Here is an 18,309-nt window from a genome sequence, read left to right as displayed (position 1 = left end):
CCTTGTTACGTTCCCCAAGGGGTCTAGTTTCCAAAATGGTATGCCATGTGTTTTTTTTTTCTGTCCTGGCACCATAGGTGCTTCCTAAATGTGGCATGCCCCCAGAGCAAAATTTGCTTCCAAAAAGCCAAATGTGACTCCTTCTCTTCTGAGACCTGTAGTGCGCCAGCAGAGCACTTTTCATCCCCATATTGGGTGTCTTCTGAATCGGGAGAAATTGGGCTTCAAATGTTGGGGGGTATTTTCTGCTATTACCTTTTTTACAAATGTAAAATTTTTGCTAAACCAAGCATTTTTGGTAAATTTTTTTTTTTTTTTTTTACATATGCAAAAGTCGTGAAACACCTGTGGGGTATTAAGGTTCACTTTATCCCTTGTTACGTTCCTCAAGGAGTCTAGTTTCCAAAATGGTATGCCATGTCATTTTTTTTTGCTGTCCTGGCACCATAGGGGCTTCCTAAATGCGACATGCCCCCCGAGCAAAATTTGCTCTCAAAAAGCCAAATATGACTCCTTCTCTTCTGAGCATTGTAGTTCGCCCGTAATGCACTTCAGGTCAACTTATGGGGTACCTCCATACTCAGAAGAGATGGGGTTACAAATTTTGGGGGGTATTTTCTGCTATTAACCCTTGCAAAAATGTGAAATTTGGGGGGAAACACACATTTTAGTGAAATTTTTTTTTTTTTTTTTTACATATGCAAAAGTCATGAAACACCTGTGGGGTATTAAGGCTCACTTAATTCCTTTTTACGTTCCTCAAGGGGTCTAGTTTCCAAAATGGTATGCCATGTTTTTTTTATTTGCTGTTTTGGCACCATGGGGCTTCCTAAATGCAACATGCCCCCAAAAAACCATTTCAGAAAAACGTACTCTCCAAAATCCCCTTGTCGCTCCTTCGCTTCTGAGCCCTCTACTGCGCCCGCCGAACAATTTACATAGACATATGAGGTATGTGCTTACTCGAGAGAAATTGGGCTACAAATTCAAGTATAAATTTTATCCTTTTACCCCTTGTAAAAATTCAAAAATTGGGTCTACAAGAACATGCAAGTGTAAAAAATGAAGATTTTGAATTTTCTCCTTCACTTTGCTGCTTTTCCTGTGAAACACCTAAAGGGTTAAAACACTTACTGAATGTCATTTTGAATACTTTGGGGGGTGCAGTTTTTGTAATGGGGTCATTTATGGGGTATTTCTAATATGAAGACCCTTCAAATCCACTTCAAACCTGAACTGGTCCATGAAAAATAGCGAGTTTGAAAATTTTGTGAAAAATTGTAAAATTGCTGCTGAACTTTGAAGCCCTCTGGTGTCTTCCAAAAGTAAACACTTGTCAATTTTATGATGAAAATATAAAGTAGACATATTGTATATGTGAATCCAAAAAAAATAATATTTGGAATATCCATTTTCCTTACAAACAGAGAGCTTCAAAGTTAGAAAAATGCAACATTTTCAATTTTTTCATCAAATTTGGGGATTTTTCACCAAGAAAGGATGCAAGTTACCACAAAAATTTACCACTATGTTAAAGTAGAATATGTCACAAAAAAACAATCTCGGAATCAGATTGATAAGTAAAAGCATTCCAGAGTTATTAATGTTTAAAGTGACAGTGGTCAGATGTGCAAAAAAGGGCTGCGTCCTAGAGGTGAAAATGGGCTGTGTCCTTAAGGGGTTAATAGGTGTATATATACGTCAGTGCAGAGGACCATAGAAGAGCGGCCGGCCGCATCTATACATTATACAGGAGGATCACAGCGGGTGTAAGGAGTGACATTCGCTGTGATCTTTCCTTAACTGCAGGTACTACTACTCCCAACATGGAGCGCACTCTGCTCAATGCTGGGAGCTGTAGTACCTGCATTAATAGACAGATCGCAACAGGTGTCAAAATTTACACTCGCTGCAATCTGTCTATTAATGCAGGTACTACAGCTTCCAGCATGGAGCAAAGTGTGCTCCATGTTGGGAGTAGTAGTACCTGCAGTTAAGGAGAATCATAGCGGGTATCACTCCTGACATCCACTGTGATCATCCTATCTATTGCAGAGATGCGGAGCGGCTCTATACAGCGCTCGCATCTCTGCACTATACGCCGGCCAGTGATGTGAATAGAATTCACATCACTCATTCATATTTCCCTTTGAGAGCTGTGATTGGCTGCTATCATCCGGCCAATCCCCACTCTGGGTGGAAAATATGAATGAGTGATGTTCTACTCACATCACTGGCCGGAGTATAGTGCAGAGATGCAAGCGCTGTATAGAGCTGCTCCACATCTCTGCTATATTATGGACGATTGCATCGGGTGTCAGGACTGACACCCGGGGCAATATGTCTATTAGTACAGGTACTTCTACTCCCATCATGGAACAGTCTGTTCCATGCTGGGAGTAGTAGTACTACATAAAAAATATTTAGAAAAAAAGTGAAACACACACACACTTTATAAAAAAATGATTAAAAGTTCACAATAAAAAATAAAAATGTCCTTAAATATATTTTTTTCCATCCCTACTTCATCCTTTTTTTTTGTACCCAACACATTTTGAAAAAAACGCCAAAGGGGCCAAAAATGCTATTTCAACTCAAATGCAAAAACGCCAGTAAAAATGTCAGATGCAGGAAATTGCATTTTGCGTTTTTTCTGGTATTTTTTCCTGTGAAAAAAACGCAGTGGAATCCTAGCCTAAGCCAGGTTTGATCTGGCTTAGGTTTGCCACATTTTGGATGGGTTTGCGACTTTTTTTGATCCCTACATGTGACATTCGCACTTCATAAATTTGCAACCAAAGTGAAAACTGAAAGTTGCTTAGGTAAGGAAAGCTGTTTGCTACTTTAAGCGTACCCACAAAAATTGCAAAAACAAGTGCTTAGGTGTGCAACATTTTGTGCACCCAGAGTAAACAGACTGCATTCAGTCTGATCAAAAGCACAGACTTTGGTCTCCTGCTGGACTGGCTCAGGGAGACTAAACTCAGGGAGTGTGGTCTGGCCTTAGGCAGTGAACAGCACTTACTGTCTGTCTGTGTATGAAATATGGAGAGCCTATGGCCAGACCACACTCCCTGAGTTTGGCCTCCTGCCAGGAGACCAAAGTATGTGATTTGGAGCAGACCGAATGCGGTTTGGACCAGAAGGGAGACCCCTAGTGGCCAGATTTTTTAAGGCCATCAAAGTGACATAAAAATACTTTTTTTTTTTTTTTAACAGGGAGTATATTACAAATCTTATTTATTTTACCTGCTGTATCATATGCCAAAAAATAATTTTAATGACAGTGCCCATTTAAGTGATGAGGCTCTGCTCTGGTATCCCCGTCAGGAGAATATGGGACCCTGGTACTTCAAGCTTAAAGGGGTACTCTGGCGCTAAGACATCTTATCCCCTATCCAAAGGATAGGGGATAAGATGCCAGATCGCTGGGGTCCCGCCTGTTGACCCCCGTGATCTTGCACGCAGCACCCCGTTAGAATCAGTCCCCGGAGCATGTTCGCTGTTGGCATAAAGAATAGAAGCCTAAAATGCCACTAACTTACTTCCATAGAGAGAAACACAAATTTACACACATAGCCTCTTAAAGGGGTACTCCGGTGCTAAGACATCTTTTCCCCTATCCAAAGGATAGGGCATAAGATGCCTGATCATGGGGGTCCCGCCTCTGGGGACCCCCGTGATCTTGCACGCAGCACCCCGTTAGAATCAGTCCCCAGAGCATGTTCGCTTCGGGTCTGATTATTGGCGATCACGGGGGCCGGAGGATTGTGATGTCACGGAGCGTGTCGTGAGACGGGGGCGGGGCCGTGACGTCACAAGCTCTGGCCCCAGTGGTCGCCAATAATCAGACCCGAAGCGAACATGTTCTGGGGACTGATTCTAACGGGGTGCTGCGTGCAAGATCACGGGGGTCCCCAGAGGCGGGACCCCCATGATCAGGCATCTTATCCCCTATCCTTTGGATAGGGGAAAAGATGTCTTAGCACCGGAGTACCCCTTTAAGAGGCTATGTGTGTAAATTTGTGTTTCTCTCTATGGAAGTAAGTTAGTGGCATTTTAGGCTTCTATTCTTTATGCAGACTATGGAATGGGGATTTCCGCAGCATAAATGTTTGCTGCAGAAATTCTGCTATGTGCACAGTGCAGCATAATCCCATTGATATCAATTGGACTCTGCTGCTGCAGAATCTCCGTGCGGAATTCTTATGTGAAATTCTGCACAGAAATTGTATCGAGTGAACATAGCCTAAGTGTCACTTTGGTGCTTGATAATAATTGTAGGCTCACATTCGTGTGACTAGAAAGTCACTATTTTCACCAAATTGTATACCTTCAGTCATATGACTGGATGGATTCCCATTTGGCTACAAAATGCACTTTTAGTTCACAGTTACTTTGCTTTTTTTCTGCAGTTTATATACATTATTATCATTAAACCTTTCCCTGCCATAGACAACCGAGGAAATTCAACCGAACAAATTCCTTATAGGCCAGGGTTGTAATGATTGACATTTGAATCAGAGTGGACCCGATGATCACCTATTCGGCAGAACTGCTCTGTTAGGATGTACATAGTGAAAGTCTCAGCTCAGTTCATTCTGTAGTGACTATGCCAGATTACTGCAGCTACTTGAATAGTAGCTGAGGTTCAGTAACCTGGCACATCCACAATACAATGAACTGAGCCACGGTGTACTGCTCCATAAAACAATGGTGCTGGGTGTTGGCAATCAACCAATTAAATATTTGGAGGAGTTATCTGTGCCTACACTAAAAAAAAAACGTGTTGCCCAGGGGCTGCATTAACATAAAGAAGGCATACTTGCCTACCTTGGCCCCCACTTCTCCCAGTGTGGTGTCATCCATTTCCACTTGTCCCGCTACTCCTTACTTCTGAGATGGAAGGGACCATCCTGCCCCAAATATAAACTAAACTTTATTTAAAAATAAAAAAGTGCCTACCCCCCTTTTCACATTTATCATATAATAAATACAAATAACTAAAAAAAAAACATAATTCATATATTATATTTATAACAGAGTAACCAGTGTTGCCCTGCCTTTCCTACCTAAACCCTGTGGGAGAGGAAAAACATATGATGAAGCTCTTACCCTCATATCCAAACCTAATATCCTGTCCTCACATCATGTCCTTGACTCCTTGTATCCTGTCCTCATATACCTACCTCGTATCCAACCTCATATTCCGTCCTCGTATCTCGTCCTTTTATCCTGTCTACATATTCCAACCTCATATCCCATCCCCAGGTAGGGCTGAGTTGCTTAACTGCTAAACATGCCTATTATCATGTTACATTTAGTTACGGGCTAAACTCTCATGTGTACGAATACATTTACTTGCTAGTCTGGACTTTTAGGTGGTAATTCACAACATGCGCTTTTTTCTATGTGACAGGCTAATTCACAACATGCGCTTTTTTCTATGTGACAGGCTAATTCACAACATGCGCCTTTTGTCATATGATAGGCCAATTACCCGACAGGTTAATATCCCACTAGCGGCCGCTGCACTATCACACTGCATTGTTCGCATGTACCGCATGCCCTTACACTTAGTATGTATTGACATGCGGGCTATGCATGGGTTAATCGGCCATCTTTTTTCACCTAGTCAGTTCTTACCTGGCCGCACCTTCTTTCTTTTTTCTTGACTACCTTCCCTATGCCACGTCACATCCTGCTGGACGGAGGCGGGGAGTTTTTTCCACGGTGGGACCCGACCATATGCCAGAGGGTATTTAAACCCCCGTGTGACTAGGTACCAACGCCATGACTAAGAGCAACTGCTCGAAACGCGTCGGCGTTTCACCCCCCCCTTGTTTTTAAGTGACATGTCACTCGTCACCTCTGTGGCGACTTTCCATGTTTTTATTGGTTGCCATTAAAGGTTAAGTTTTATTGGATTACCTACCCAGGAGCTGGACCCCTTCCATTTTCCTCCTCTCAGTCTCACGGGGAGTGGCGGCTCCCTGCGTCCGTGCTCCGGGACTATTGCCTGATGCTTGACACATATGGATTTGGTGAGCTGATCTACCCCTTTTTTGTTTCTCTAGGGCTGAGTTGCGTTGAAGACAGTGGGCTGAAAATAGAAGGGGTGTGGTGACTTGCAAGCCGGACTGACACAAAAAAGGGTTGAAACTTAAAGGGGCGTGGCATTGCATGAGGGTCATGGCTTGCAAGCCGGACTGACACATTCACTCAGAGATGCGGAGCTTGGGCTGATCAGTGGTAAAGAGGTTACGGCTGAAGCACTTGTGATGTGGGAGTATTGGGAGAAAATTGTGTTTTTATCTGTAAACCGCACTTAGATGCAGGGTGTCTCACCCTCCATTGCTAATATGTAAATTATATCCGGCATATCCAGCATCCCTGCCTCCTTCCCCTCTGCTCCCATATGCCCACTCACCTCTTAAATATTCATCGACCCCTTTGCCATGTAAGTGTTAGGAGGATGGGCATATAGGAGCAGAGAGGACCGAGGCAGGGATGCTGGATCCTGCCTCCATTGCGCAAAGGACGACACCCTGTATCTACGTAATGGCGCCACAGATCAGAGTACGTGATACATCATTTTAATCCAGTTAACCCATACTATAACCCAGTGAATTAGGTTTAGTGCAGGTGAACCAGCTTTTAGTTTCCCTTTGAAGGGGTTATCCAATAGGAGTGGTTAAAACTTTCCCACTTAACAACATATTAAAAAAATAAACCTTTACTTACCTCCAGCGTTCTAGTGGTGCCCCCGATGTCCTACTCCGGTCCTCTGGTGCGATCCCCTTCTTTCCAGAAATTGTGATGCTTGGGACCGGAGTGACGTCCGGGACTTGCAAGATGGACGGATGCACTAACCTGGAGGTGCAGAGCGGAGATTGGGAAGTAAGGTTCTATAGACTTGCATGGGACTTCAGATGAAAACCCCCGACCCTTTACAAAGCTTTCTTTATAGTTGACATATAAATAATGTAAGTAACATTAGTACCAAAACACTGTAATACTGTAATCTACCGGAGAATAAAGAACGTCCATTCTAATGCAGAGTAAAGAGCATGAAAATGAAACAGAAAGATTACAGAAATAGTTTTTTATTCTACAAATAACTTTTTATAGTTTTTTTATTTCATTATATGGTAAAATGAAAAACCCTAATATAAAATACTACTTTTTTTAATCAGTATTTGTCAGACAAATGAAAGGGACAGACTGGAAGCATAATGGAAATCTCTGAACCATTTGTTTATTTCTGACTATGCCTTAGAAACACTGACGCAAACTACTGTGAATTAAGTGTGAACGCGGCCTTATGGTCGTCCGCAAACATTCAGAGCAGATAAGAGCAACAATTTCCACACAGGACTTCAGCTAATACACTGGCCATGTGACCGAGCAGTCACTGCGCCTGCGCCTCTACGTAACCGTAACTCTCCGCCTCTCCGTGAGAACAGTTGCCCAATGAGACGCGGCCTTCCGGGACACGACCACAACTTCTCTCCGGTCGCTTTGGCGTCAGTATAACCAGTTGACCGCTAGGGGGGGGTGAGCAGGATTGCAGAGGTTGGAGCTGGCGCACTGATGACGGCAGCGGAGGTGCAGTGAGACAGTGGCGCCTGCGCAGTGCGGGGAGAGAGGCTACCTCAGTGTCTGGATTCTGCTACTCGCTGCGCTTTCCTCAGCCTCCCTCCTCCTACTTCCCAGCAGCACCTGTGCGATACCTGCAGTACACGGAGCCCGGCCCTGCTGCTGTGTGTGAACGGCGACCGGTAGAGTGAGTGACTTTCAGCGGACGTTGTGACTCCAGGAAGTCTCATGCTGTGCTGCTGACCTCCCGCCGTGTGCCGGGCTCTATGCGGCCGCACGACCATGAATCTGCACCAGGTGCTGACCGGAGCCGTCAACCCGGGGGATAACTGCTTCTCCGTGGGCAGCCTGCAGGAGCAACCCATCACGGTGAGACCCTGGACCCGCCATGACAGGCTGTGCTGGGGCATACATGACAGCTCTGCCCGGGGTGCTGGGGGCATACATGACAGCTCTGCCCGGGGTGCTGGGGGCATACATGACAGCTCTGCCCGGGGTGCTGGGGGCATACATGACAGCTCTGCCCGGGGTGCTGGGGGCATACATGACAGCTCTGCCCGGGGTGCTGGGGGCATACATGACAGCTCTGCCCGGGGTGCAGGGGGCATACATGACAGCTCTGCCCGGGGTGCTGGGGGCATACATGACAGCTCTGCCCGGGGTGCTGGGGGCATACATGACAGCTCTGCCCGGGGTGCTGGGGGCATACATGACAGCTCTGCCCGGGATGCAGGGGACATACATGACAGCTCTGCCCGGGGTGCAGGGGGCATACATGACCGCTCTGCCCGGGGTGCTGGGGGCATACATGACCGCTCTGCCCGGGGTGCTGGGGGCATACATGACAGCTCTGCCTGGGGTGCTGGGGCATACGTGACAGCTCTGCCCGGGGTGCTGGGGCATACGTGACAGCTCTGCCCGGGGTGCTGGGGGCATACGTGACAGCTCTGCCCGGGGTGCTGGGGGCATACGTGACAGCTCTGCCCGGGGTGCTGGGGGCATACATGACAGCTCTGCCCGGGGTGCTGGGGGCATACATGACAGCTTTGCCCTGGGTGCTGGGGGCATACATGACCGCTCTGCCCGGGGTGCTGGGGGCATACATGACAGCTTTGCCCGGGGTGCTGGGGGCATACATGACAGCTTTGCCCGGGGTGCTGGGGGCATACATGACAGCTCTGCTCGGGGTGCTGGGGCATACATGACAGCTCTGCCCGGGGTGCTGGGGGCATACATGACAGCTCTGCCCGGGGTGCTGGGGGCATACATGACAGCTCTGCCCGGGGTGCTGGGGGCATACATGACAGCTCTGCCCGGGATGCAGGGGACATACATGACAGCTCTGCCCGGGGTGCAGGGGGCATACATGACCGCTCTGCCCGGGGTGCTGGGGGCATACATGACCGCTCTGCCCGGGGTGCTGGGGGCATACATGACAGCTCTGCCTGGGGTGCTGGGGCATACGTGACAGCTCTGCCCGGGGTGCTGGGGCATACGTGACAGCTCTGCCCGGGGTGCTGGGGGCATACGTGACAGCTCTGCCCGGGGTGCTGGGGGCATACGTGACAGCTCTGCCCGGGGTGCTGGGGGCATACATGACAGCTCTGCCCGGGGTGCTGGGGGCATACATGACAGCTTTGCCCTGGGTGCTGGGGGCATACATGACCGCTCTGCCCGGGGTGCTGGGGGCATACATGACAGCTTTGCCCGGGGTGCTGGGGGCATACATGACAGCTTTGCCCGGGGTGCTGGGGGCATACATGACAGCTCTGCTCGGGGTGCTGGGGCATACATGACAGCTCTGCCCGGGGTGCAGGGGGCATACATGACAGCTCTGCCCGGGGTGCAGGGGGCATACATGACAGCTCTGCCCGGGGTGCAGGGGGCATACATGACAGCTCTGCCCGGGGTGCAGGGGGCATACATGACAGCTCTGCCCGGGGTGCAGGGGGCATACATGACAGCTCTGCCCGGGGTGCAGGGGGCATACATGACAGCTCTGCCCGGGGTGCTGGGGCATACGTGACAGCTCTGCCCGGGGTGCTGGGGGCATACATGACAGCTCTGCCCGGGGTGCTGGGGCATACATGACAGCTCTGCCCGGGGTGCTGGGGCATACGTGACAGCTCTGCCCGGGGTGCTGGGGGCATACGTGACAGCTCTGCCCGGGGTGCAGGGGGCATACGTGACAGCTCTGCCCGGGGTGCTGGGGGCATACATGACAGCTCTGCCCGGGGTGCTGGGGGCATACATGACAGCTTTGCCCTGGGTGCTGGGGGCATACATGACCGCTCTGCCCGGGGTGCTGGGGGCATACATGACAGCTTTGCCCGGGGTGCTGGGGGCATACATGACAGCTTTGCCCGGGGTGCTGGGGGCATACATGACAGCTCTGCTCGGGGTGCTGGGGCATACATGACAGCTCTGCTCGGGGTGCTGGGGCATACATGACAGCTCTGCCCGGGGTGCAGGGGGCATACATGACAGCTCTGCCCGGGGTGCAGGGGGCATACATGACAGCTCTGCCCGGGGTGCAGGGGGCATACATGACAGCTCTGCCCGGGGTGCAGGGGGCATACATGACAGCTCTGCCCGGGGTGCAGGGGGCATACATGACAGCTCTGCCCGGGGTGCAGGGGGCATACATGACAGCTCTGCCCGGGGTGCTGGGGCATACGTGACAGCTCTGCCCGGGGTGCTGGGGGCATACGTGACAGCTCTGCCCGAGGTGCAGGGGGCATACGTGACAGCTCTGCCCGGGGTGCTGGGGGCATACGTGACAGCTCTGCCCGAGGTGCTGGGGGCATACATGACAGCTTTGCCCTGGGTGCTGGGGGCATACATGACAGCTCTGCCTGGGGTGCTGGGGGCATACATGACAGCTCTGCCTGGGGTGCTGGGGGCATACATGACAGCTTTGCCCGGGGTGCTGGGGGCATACATGACAGCTTTGCCCGGGGTGCTGGGGGCATACATGACCGCTCTGCCCGGGGTGCTGGGGGCATACATGACAGCTCTACACTGGCAATCCATAACTTTTGCCCCCATAGAAGTCGAGGAAAGCATGGCATGAGTGTTGGATTGCCCTGTACATATAGTCAGCCCATAGGTTGGGTATTTTGTGTGGCATTTATGGTTACACCCCTTAGTTGTTATTGTGTCCTAGTTCCGAATGGTTTTCTATTGTAGAAGTGTGGATCTCTCTATTAGGTGCCATTATACTGTTCTGTCTCATGTCCCTATATGTTCTTGTCATCACTGTCATATGGTGTCATGTATATATTCCACATTGTGATGAGTGTACGGAGATAAGCGGCGATGCACATGCAATGCTGGGTTATCGTGTTTTGTGCTTAGAAGATACCAATCGTTTGCAGCAGTAAGTGGATGAGGTTTTGCCCTAAAAACATCAAGCAACTTAACATTCAAAGGAAAATGCATTCTAGACTGAAAAATCTTCAGCACCATTGCACTAAAATCCAAAAATTGTTATGAATTTGGTAAATCTACAGATTTGATGAATATTATTCCTTCCCAATTGATTTCCATGGGGAAAACCACAACAAATCCGATCCATAAATCATTGTGCTGCAGAATTTAAAAGCCTTTGGGGGAGATTGATCAAAACCAGTGTAGAGGAAGAGTGGTGCAGTTGCCCATAGCAACCAATCAGATTGCTTCTTTCATTTTTAACAAGGCCTTTGCAAAATGAAAGAAGCAATCTGGTTGCTATGGGCAACTGGGCAACCTTTACTCTGCACAGGTATCGATAAATATCCCATTTTGAGAGCAGCTCACATAGGCTGAAATGGGATGCCAACATATACTGTGGCTTACTACAGCGCCACTTTCTGCTGGTTTACGCTCATTTAACAGGATCCAAAAGTGTGGTCCGCTGCACTTTTGAGTCCATTTACCTTAGGATATACCATTGGAAAGCAGCCCGAACAAAGTCCACATCCCATTTTTTGCCGAATACCAAAGACATACCTAGCCAAAGGGAAGAAAGCCAATACACAGGAGAATCATATAGGCTATATGTAATTATAGAAAGAAAATAGAGCTCACACAGCAAGCTGTAGAAGCAAAAGTAAACAATATTTTAAAGGGTACCTCTCATCAAAAAAACTTTTGATATATAATAGATTAATGTATGCAGAATAACTTTAAAATTGCATGTTATAAAAAAAATATGCTTCTTTCTATTTAATTTTTCACTTTGAAGAAATGACCACTAGGGGTCTCCCTATCAGTCCTGGCAGCAAGCATTTCAGACTCATGCTGGAGTCCTAAACACTATGACCTGCCAGTCTGCTTTGTTCACAAAGGAGAACACTCAGAGCTGCCAGCCTGCTTTGTTCACAGCCTGTTTGGCTGTGAACAAAGCAGGCTGGCAGCTCTGAGTGTTTAGGACTCCAGCATGAGTCAGGAATGCTTGCTGGCAGGACTGATCGGGAAAAATACAATAGAAAGAAGCATATTTTTCATTAACATGCTATTGGAAAGTTATTCAACATTCATTAATCTAAAATATATCAAAAGTTTATTTGATGAGAGGTACCCTTTAATACAGACCTATGTAAAAAGTACAATGCAAGAATAATAATTAAAAAAAGATATTTGTGTATTTACATAGTCCCACAGTATTTCTCTGATATCTGTAAGTGAATATGAACAGTTTTGTGCAGACAGTCTTGTTTTTAGAGCTAAAAGTTTTACTATGACTGTATCCATTCTAGGTACAGGGATGTGGAAATCCTATTGCCCGACATCCGGGACATGCAGTTCCGGGCACCGGCATATAGTTTTTCAGGCCTTTAGCCCTGCTTCGGTCAAGCAGGGCCAGACCTGAAAGCCTCCGACAAGTACAGTGGCGCTTAGGATGTATGGAGCGGGCTCCTGACTCGTGCCGCCACTAATAGCCAGCATGCAGCGATTCTGCGGCTGGCTATTAACCTTTCAGACCGCTGCTGTAAATGCTCTGTGGTGAGCTAGTGGGGAGGCACTTTACTGTGGAGGTAGCCAGAGGGCTTACCCCTTGTTCCTTGTGTCCATGGCTCTGTAATTGATAGAGCCTGGCTGGACCAGGTTTAGGGTGCATTCACACCACGTTTTTGCAGTACAGTTCCCGTATCAGGGTTTTGATGAAAAACGGATTCGTCAAAACCTGACTAAACTGTATCAAAACGTGCGTAAAAATCTCAACCCGTGTACGGTTTGAAAAATGATGTCCGGTTGCATCCGTTTAAAAAAAAAATAAAAAATGTTAACTTTTCTCTCCATTTTGAATAAAGTTTCACGGGTTTGATTGAAATTCCAAGAAAAATAACTGTGCAAAGTCAAAAAACGTATGGTGAAAATCGGATGGAACTGTATGCACATACAGTTCTGTACGGTTCCCATTGACTCCCATGTTAAAAAAAAAAAAAAAAAAACGTATACGGTTTAATACAGTTTTTCACCCACACCAAAAACCGTGGTAGACTACGATTTTGGGTACGGGGAAAAAAACTGACAAAACCGTACAGGATGCAAAACGGACACAACCTGATGCATCTTTTGGTGTACATTTTTCAATACGGTTCCGCATGGTTTTCACATTGAAAACATATACAGGAACTGTATTGCAAAAACGTGGTGTGAATTCAGCCTTAATCAATGGAGCACAGAGCACACAGATCAATGGAGTTCAATAGAACTGGGTTGATCTGTATGAGGAATCTAATGATTCCTCCTAAAAGTTCCCCAAGTTTAAAAAAAAGTTTTTAATAACATTTTAAAAGACACACATTAACCCCTTCCATATTAAAAGTTCAAATCTCCCCCTTTTTCCTATATAAAAAACATGTAAACATAATAAAAATAAGCCTATTTTGCATCGCTGCATTTGTCCAAACTATTAAAATATAACATTATTTATCCCGTGTGGTAAATTACGTATATCTGAAAAAAATAAGAAACCCCAGAACTGCAATTATTTTTTTTTTTTTTTTATAACACCCCAGAAAAAAGTAAAAAGCGATTTTTAAAAAGTTAAATCAATACCAAAATGGAACCGATACAAACATAGAAACATAGAATGTGTCGGCAGATGAGAACCATTTGGCCCATCTAGTCTTCCCAATAATCTGAATACTATGAATAGTCCCTGGCCCTATCTTATATGAAGGATAGCCTTATGCTTATCCCATGCATGCTTAAACTCCTTCACTGTATTTGCAGCGACCACTTCTGCAGGAAGGCTATTCCATGCATCCACTACTCTCTCAGTAAAGTACTACTTCCTGATATTACTGCAGAAACCTTTGCCCCTCTATTTTAAAACTATGTCCTCTTGTGGTAGTTTTTCTTCTTTTTAACCCCTTAAGGACACATGACGTACTGGAACGTCATGTGTCCACTCCCGATCTATAACGCGGGGCCACGGCGTGGCCCCGCGTCATAGCGGTTCGGGCCCGGCCTCTAACAACGGCCGGGACCCGTGGCTAATAGCGCGCGGCATTGATCGCTGTGCCGCGCGCTATTAACCCTTTAGACGCGGCGTTCAAAGTTGAACGCCGCGTCTAAAGTGAAACCGAAAGCATGCCGGCTAGCTCAGTGGGCTGTTCGGGATAGCCGCGGTGAAATCGCGGCATCCCGAACAGCTGACAGGACAGCGGGAGGGCCCCTACCTGCCTCCTCGCTGTCCGATTGCCGAATGACAGCTCAGTGCCTGAGATCCAGGCATGAGCAGTCATGCGGCAGAATCATCGATCACTGGTTTCTTATGAGAAACCAGTGATCAATGTAAAAGATCAGTGTGTGCAGTGTTATAGGTCCCTATGGGACCTATAACACTGCAAAAAAAAAGTGCAAAAAAAAAGTGAATAAACATCATTTAACCACTTCCCTATTAAAAGTTTGAATCACCCCCCTTTTCCCATAAAAGAAAAAACACAGTGTAAATAAAAATAAACATAAATGGTATCGCCGCGTGCGGAAATGTCCGAATTATAAAAATATATCGTTAATTAAACCGCACGGTCAATGGCGTGCGCGCAAAAAAATTCCAAAGTCCAAAATAGTGCATTTTTGGTCACTTTTTATATCATGAAAAAATGAATAAAAATAAGTCCTATCAATGCAAAAATGGTACCGTTAAAAACTTCAGATCACGGCGCAAAAAATGAGCCCTCACACCGCCCCATACACGGAAAAATAAAAAAGTTATAGGGGTCAGAAGATGACAATTTTAAACGTATAAATTTTTCTGCATGAAGTTATGATTTTTTCCAGAAGTGCGACAAATTCAAACCTGTATAAGTAGGGTATCATTTTAATCATATGGACCTACAGAATAAAGGTAAGGTGTCATTTTTACCGAAAAATGTACTACGTAGAAACGGAAGCCCCCAAAAGTTACAAAATGGCGTTTTTTTTTTCAATTTTGTCTCACAATGATTTTTTTTCCCGTTTCACCGTAGATTTTTGGGCACAATGACTGACGTCATTACAAAGTAGAATTGGTGGTGCAAAAAATAAGCCATCATATGGATTTTTAGGTGCAAAATTGAAAGAGTTATGATTTTTTAAAGGCAAGGAGCAAAAAACGAAAATGCAAAAACGGAAAAAACCCCGGTCCTTAAGGGGTTAAATATGCTCTCCTCCTTTACCGTGTTGATTCCCTTTATGTATTTAAACAACAGATTATAGTGCAAAAAAAGGGCCCTCATACACCTTTGTATACAAACATTTTTTTTTTTTTTAAATGTGACAAACTATACAAATTTGGTATTGCTGTACAGCTGTATTGCTGTAATTAGGCCGACCTAAAGTATCAAAATAACATGTTAGCTTGACCACAAGGTAAATGGCTTAAAAAAAGAAAAACACCAAATTTGCTAAATGATTATTTTATATACCGTATTTTTTTACTTTAATTTCACCTCACCAATATGTTTGTTTTTTTTTTAGTTTTGGAACATGTTATGGAATAATAAAATGTGTCATTACAAAGTACAATTGGTCTTGCAAAAAACAAGCCCTCAAATGGGCCTGTAGATGGAAAAATAAGAGTTTATGGTTAGGAGGAGGCAAAAACAAAAATTGGCCCTGACAAGTGGATTGTCATGAGGGAAAAGTGGATTGTGCTCCCGTTTTAGTCCCTTGGGCAAGTATAAAAAAAAAAATATATATATTATATATATTCTCCTGTTGCTATATATATATATATATATATATATATATATATATATATATATATATATATATATATATTTCCACACTCCTGTAGGTAACTGTATTTGAGCTAAATACATTCGTAGGAAAAGTGTTTCTACCGCTGTGCTAGTTTCTACATGCACGAGTGGACAGAAGATATACACCTGAACTCCACACCTACTATTGTAGCAAGCTCTCCGCCGTACTGGTTTTCAGCGTCTGAATCCTAAAGTGTAGCTATTATTATAATACTAATCTTCTGACATGTCATAGTGACATCGCTCTGCTGCACATACTGTGCACCTTTATCTCTGCCCTGCACTGCTATAGCGGGTGGTATACAGAATTACAATGGGAGTCTATTAGACTAACTGTTAACTATTCCACATAAAGAAAACTATACAGGTTTTTTTTTTGTTTTGTTTTTTAAAGATTGTGTCATATGAGGGTTTCTGTGATTGTTTTCACTGTTGTTTCCTTCTGGTGGTCTGTATTTATCTGCTCGTGTAAGAGTGTAGCATGTTCATCCATCACCATAGCTCACTGCTGATGACTGGAAGGGCACGGTGACTCTGGACAAGGGCACCTGTAGCCTGAGGCAGGATAAATACACCTTTTAGGATGATCAGGTTTTATAGGTCTACATGTATAACATTGGACTAACTAAATAAAGATTTTAACCCCTTAATGACAAATTTTTTCTCCGTTTCTGCATTTCGTCAGATGTAATTTTTTTTCCCTAGTAAATCAGCCGTATGAGGCCATAGCTGTATATATTGGGGTTTGTAAGAACGACTGTGTGTTTAGCATTATTTATACTACAAATATGAATGTTGTGTATGCACAAAAAAATCACTTGTAAAATAAGTGGCATAGGGGTTTTCTTTGTAGTATTTTTTTACTATTGCTATTTTTTTTTTAATCTGATTAAGAGGTTACTGTTTAACATTTTTATAGAATACATTTTCCTCTGTGTTACTATGTCACAGGCTGTTATTAAAGGGGTTCTCCAGCAAATGGTTTTTATTTTTAATTGCGGTGCCCAGGCTGTTTGTTATTTAAATAAAAAAAAATTAAAAACTGTACATACCTTGCACGCTCCCCGCTGCTTCCGCTCTCCCAAGCTTTTTTTTTTTTGTTCGTTCCGGGCGCTAGGGGTTCATATGTCAGTTGTCACTCAGCCAAACACTGAGCGGCACTATGACGTATTGGGCTGAGTCTGGAACTGAGCTGATTACTGCAATTTCTGGACATAAACACTAATTCTCCTATTTACTGATGGTAAATAGAGATCTTAAAAGGGTATTCCATTTTTTTCCCCCCACGTCTCCATGACAGCACCCATGAGATTATCTCCTCCTTCTGATTGGGACAGGAAAAAACACGGAGAGGTTAAATTCCCCACCCCTTCCTGTCCACACCAGTGTTTTTTCCTGTCCCTGTCAGGGAAGGAGCGGAGAGGTGCAGGGGGGTTTCTTACTCTCCTGCATGAAGAAATTAAGGTCCTTACCGGGGCCTTGCGGACTCGGGGTGTGAGCATAGCACACCCCCTGTCTTTTTCTCCCCGTGGTCCGGTCCTCTCTCTCCGGGAGCATGGAGGCGAAGGGATACCGCGGGAGTACCGTATAGTGTACGGGTCTCTCTACGGTCTCCTTCAGCGTTCTCTGCCTTCAACGAGGAGTTCTAGTTTGTTTTCTTCCGGCCGGAGATGCTGGCGTCTGACGTCACTTCCGGCCTCGCTCGGGCGGGGAATTTGAATCTGGAGACCGGCTTTTTTCCTATAAGAAGCCCCTCTCCCAGATGGAAGCTGCTCTAAACTGATTCCAGCGAAAAGTTCCAGATCCTCCAGTGATCCCAGGATCCGTGAGTACTGAGGGCCTATGGGTTCGCCCTGGCCTATCTTCATTGCATGGTGTTTTATCCTTCTCTTCCTTGTATTTGCAGGAAGACAAGGATTCTGCAGGTTCTTTGGTTAAACCAAAAAAATCAAAACCTAAGAAATGTGTTATTTGCTATAAGGAGTTTCCTGAATCTGCTTCTAAATCTCTGTGTAAATCATGTATTGCATCAGTAGTAAAAGATGACTCTCCAACTCTTATGCAAGAAATTAAATCCATGATTCATTCAGAGATACACTCTGCATTGGCCTCTTTTACACCTGTTACCCCTGTGGCTCCTACTACTTCGGTTAATGCCTCAGCTGTAAAAAAAAAAAAAAGACTAAAATGGAGTCTTTTTCGGATTCTGAAGAATGTGTATCTCCAGAATTGGAAGAAGGAGAATTTGTGGAAAATCCTCATGAAGAGGAAGATTCCTCTTTGAAAAAATTCTTGTTTAATTCTGATGATATAGAATCCTTAATTAAGTCTGTCCGTTCTACCTTGAATTTAGAGGAAGTTCAGGAGACTAAGTCTATCCAGGATGACCTTTTTGGAGGCCTAGGAGACAGGAAACCCTGTACTTTCCCTGTTCATACAAATTTGCATAAAATTATTAAAGATGAATGGGCTA

The 18,309-nt window shown here is 45.4% G+C and overlaps 2 protein-coding genes across 9 annotated transcripts in view; one reads left to right on the top strand and one right to left on the bottom strand.

Moving 5' to 3' along the window:
- The window catches only part of DTWD2 (DTW domain containing 2), a 340,228-nt gene extending 332,377 nt beyond the window's left edge, over positions 1-7,851 (bottom strand). Inside the window, exons 1-4 of one of the 3 annotated variants that reach the window (XM_056537386.1) lie at positions 7,734-7,851; positions 6,745-6,873; positions 6,089-6,103; positions 5,190-5,286 (exon numbers count right to left, since the gene is read on the bottom strand). In XM_056537386.1, the coding sequence (XP_056393361.1) occupies positions 5,190-5,206 (17 nt within the window). In that variant the 5' untranslated portion in view covers positions 5,207-5,286; positions 6,089-6,103; positions 6,745-6,873; positions 7,734-7,851. The remainder of the gene's footprint in view (positions 1-5,189; positions 5,287-6,088; positions 6,104-6,744; positions 6,874-7,733) is intronic. The other 2 variants (XM_056537389.1, XM_056537392.1) reach the window with 2 other exon arrangements.
- Positions 7,831-18,309, top strand: part of DMXL1 (Dmx like 1) — a 151,908-nt gene continuing 141,429 nt past the window's right edge. For all 6 annotated transcript variants that reach the window (XM_056537383.1, XM_056537380.1, XM_056537384.1 and 3 more), the window contains exon 1: positions 7,831-7,968. In XM_056537383.1, coding sequence (XP_056393358.1) covers positions 7,882-7,968 — 87 coding nt within the window. In that variant the 5' untranslated portion in view covers positions 7,831-7,881. The remainder of the gene's footprint in view (positions 7,969-18,309) is intronic.

This window comes from Hyla sarda, chromosome 1, assembly GCF_029499605.1.
Source record: "Hyla sarda isolate aHylSar1 chromosome 1, aHylSar1.hap1, whole genome shotgun sequence".
In the NCBI taxonomy this organism is placed as follows: Eukaryota; Metazoa; Chordata; class Amphibia; order Anura; family Hylidae; genus Hyla; species Hyla sarda.
The sequence above is the reverse complement of the archived record's forward strand: the minus strand, read 5'-3'. Positions and strand labels throughout refer to the sequence as shown.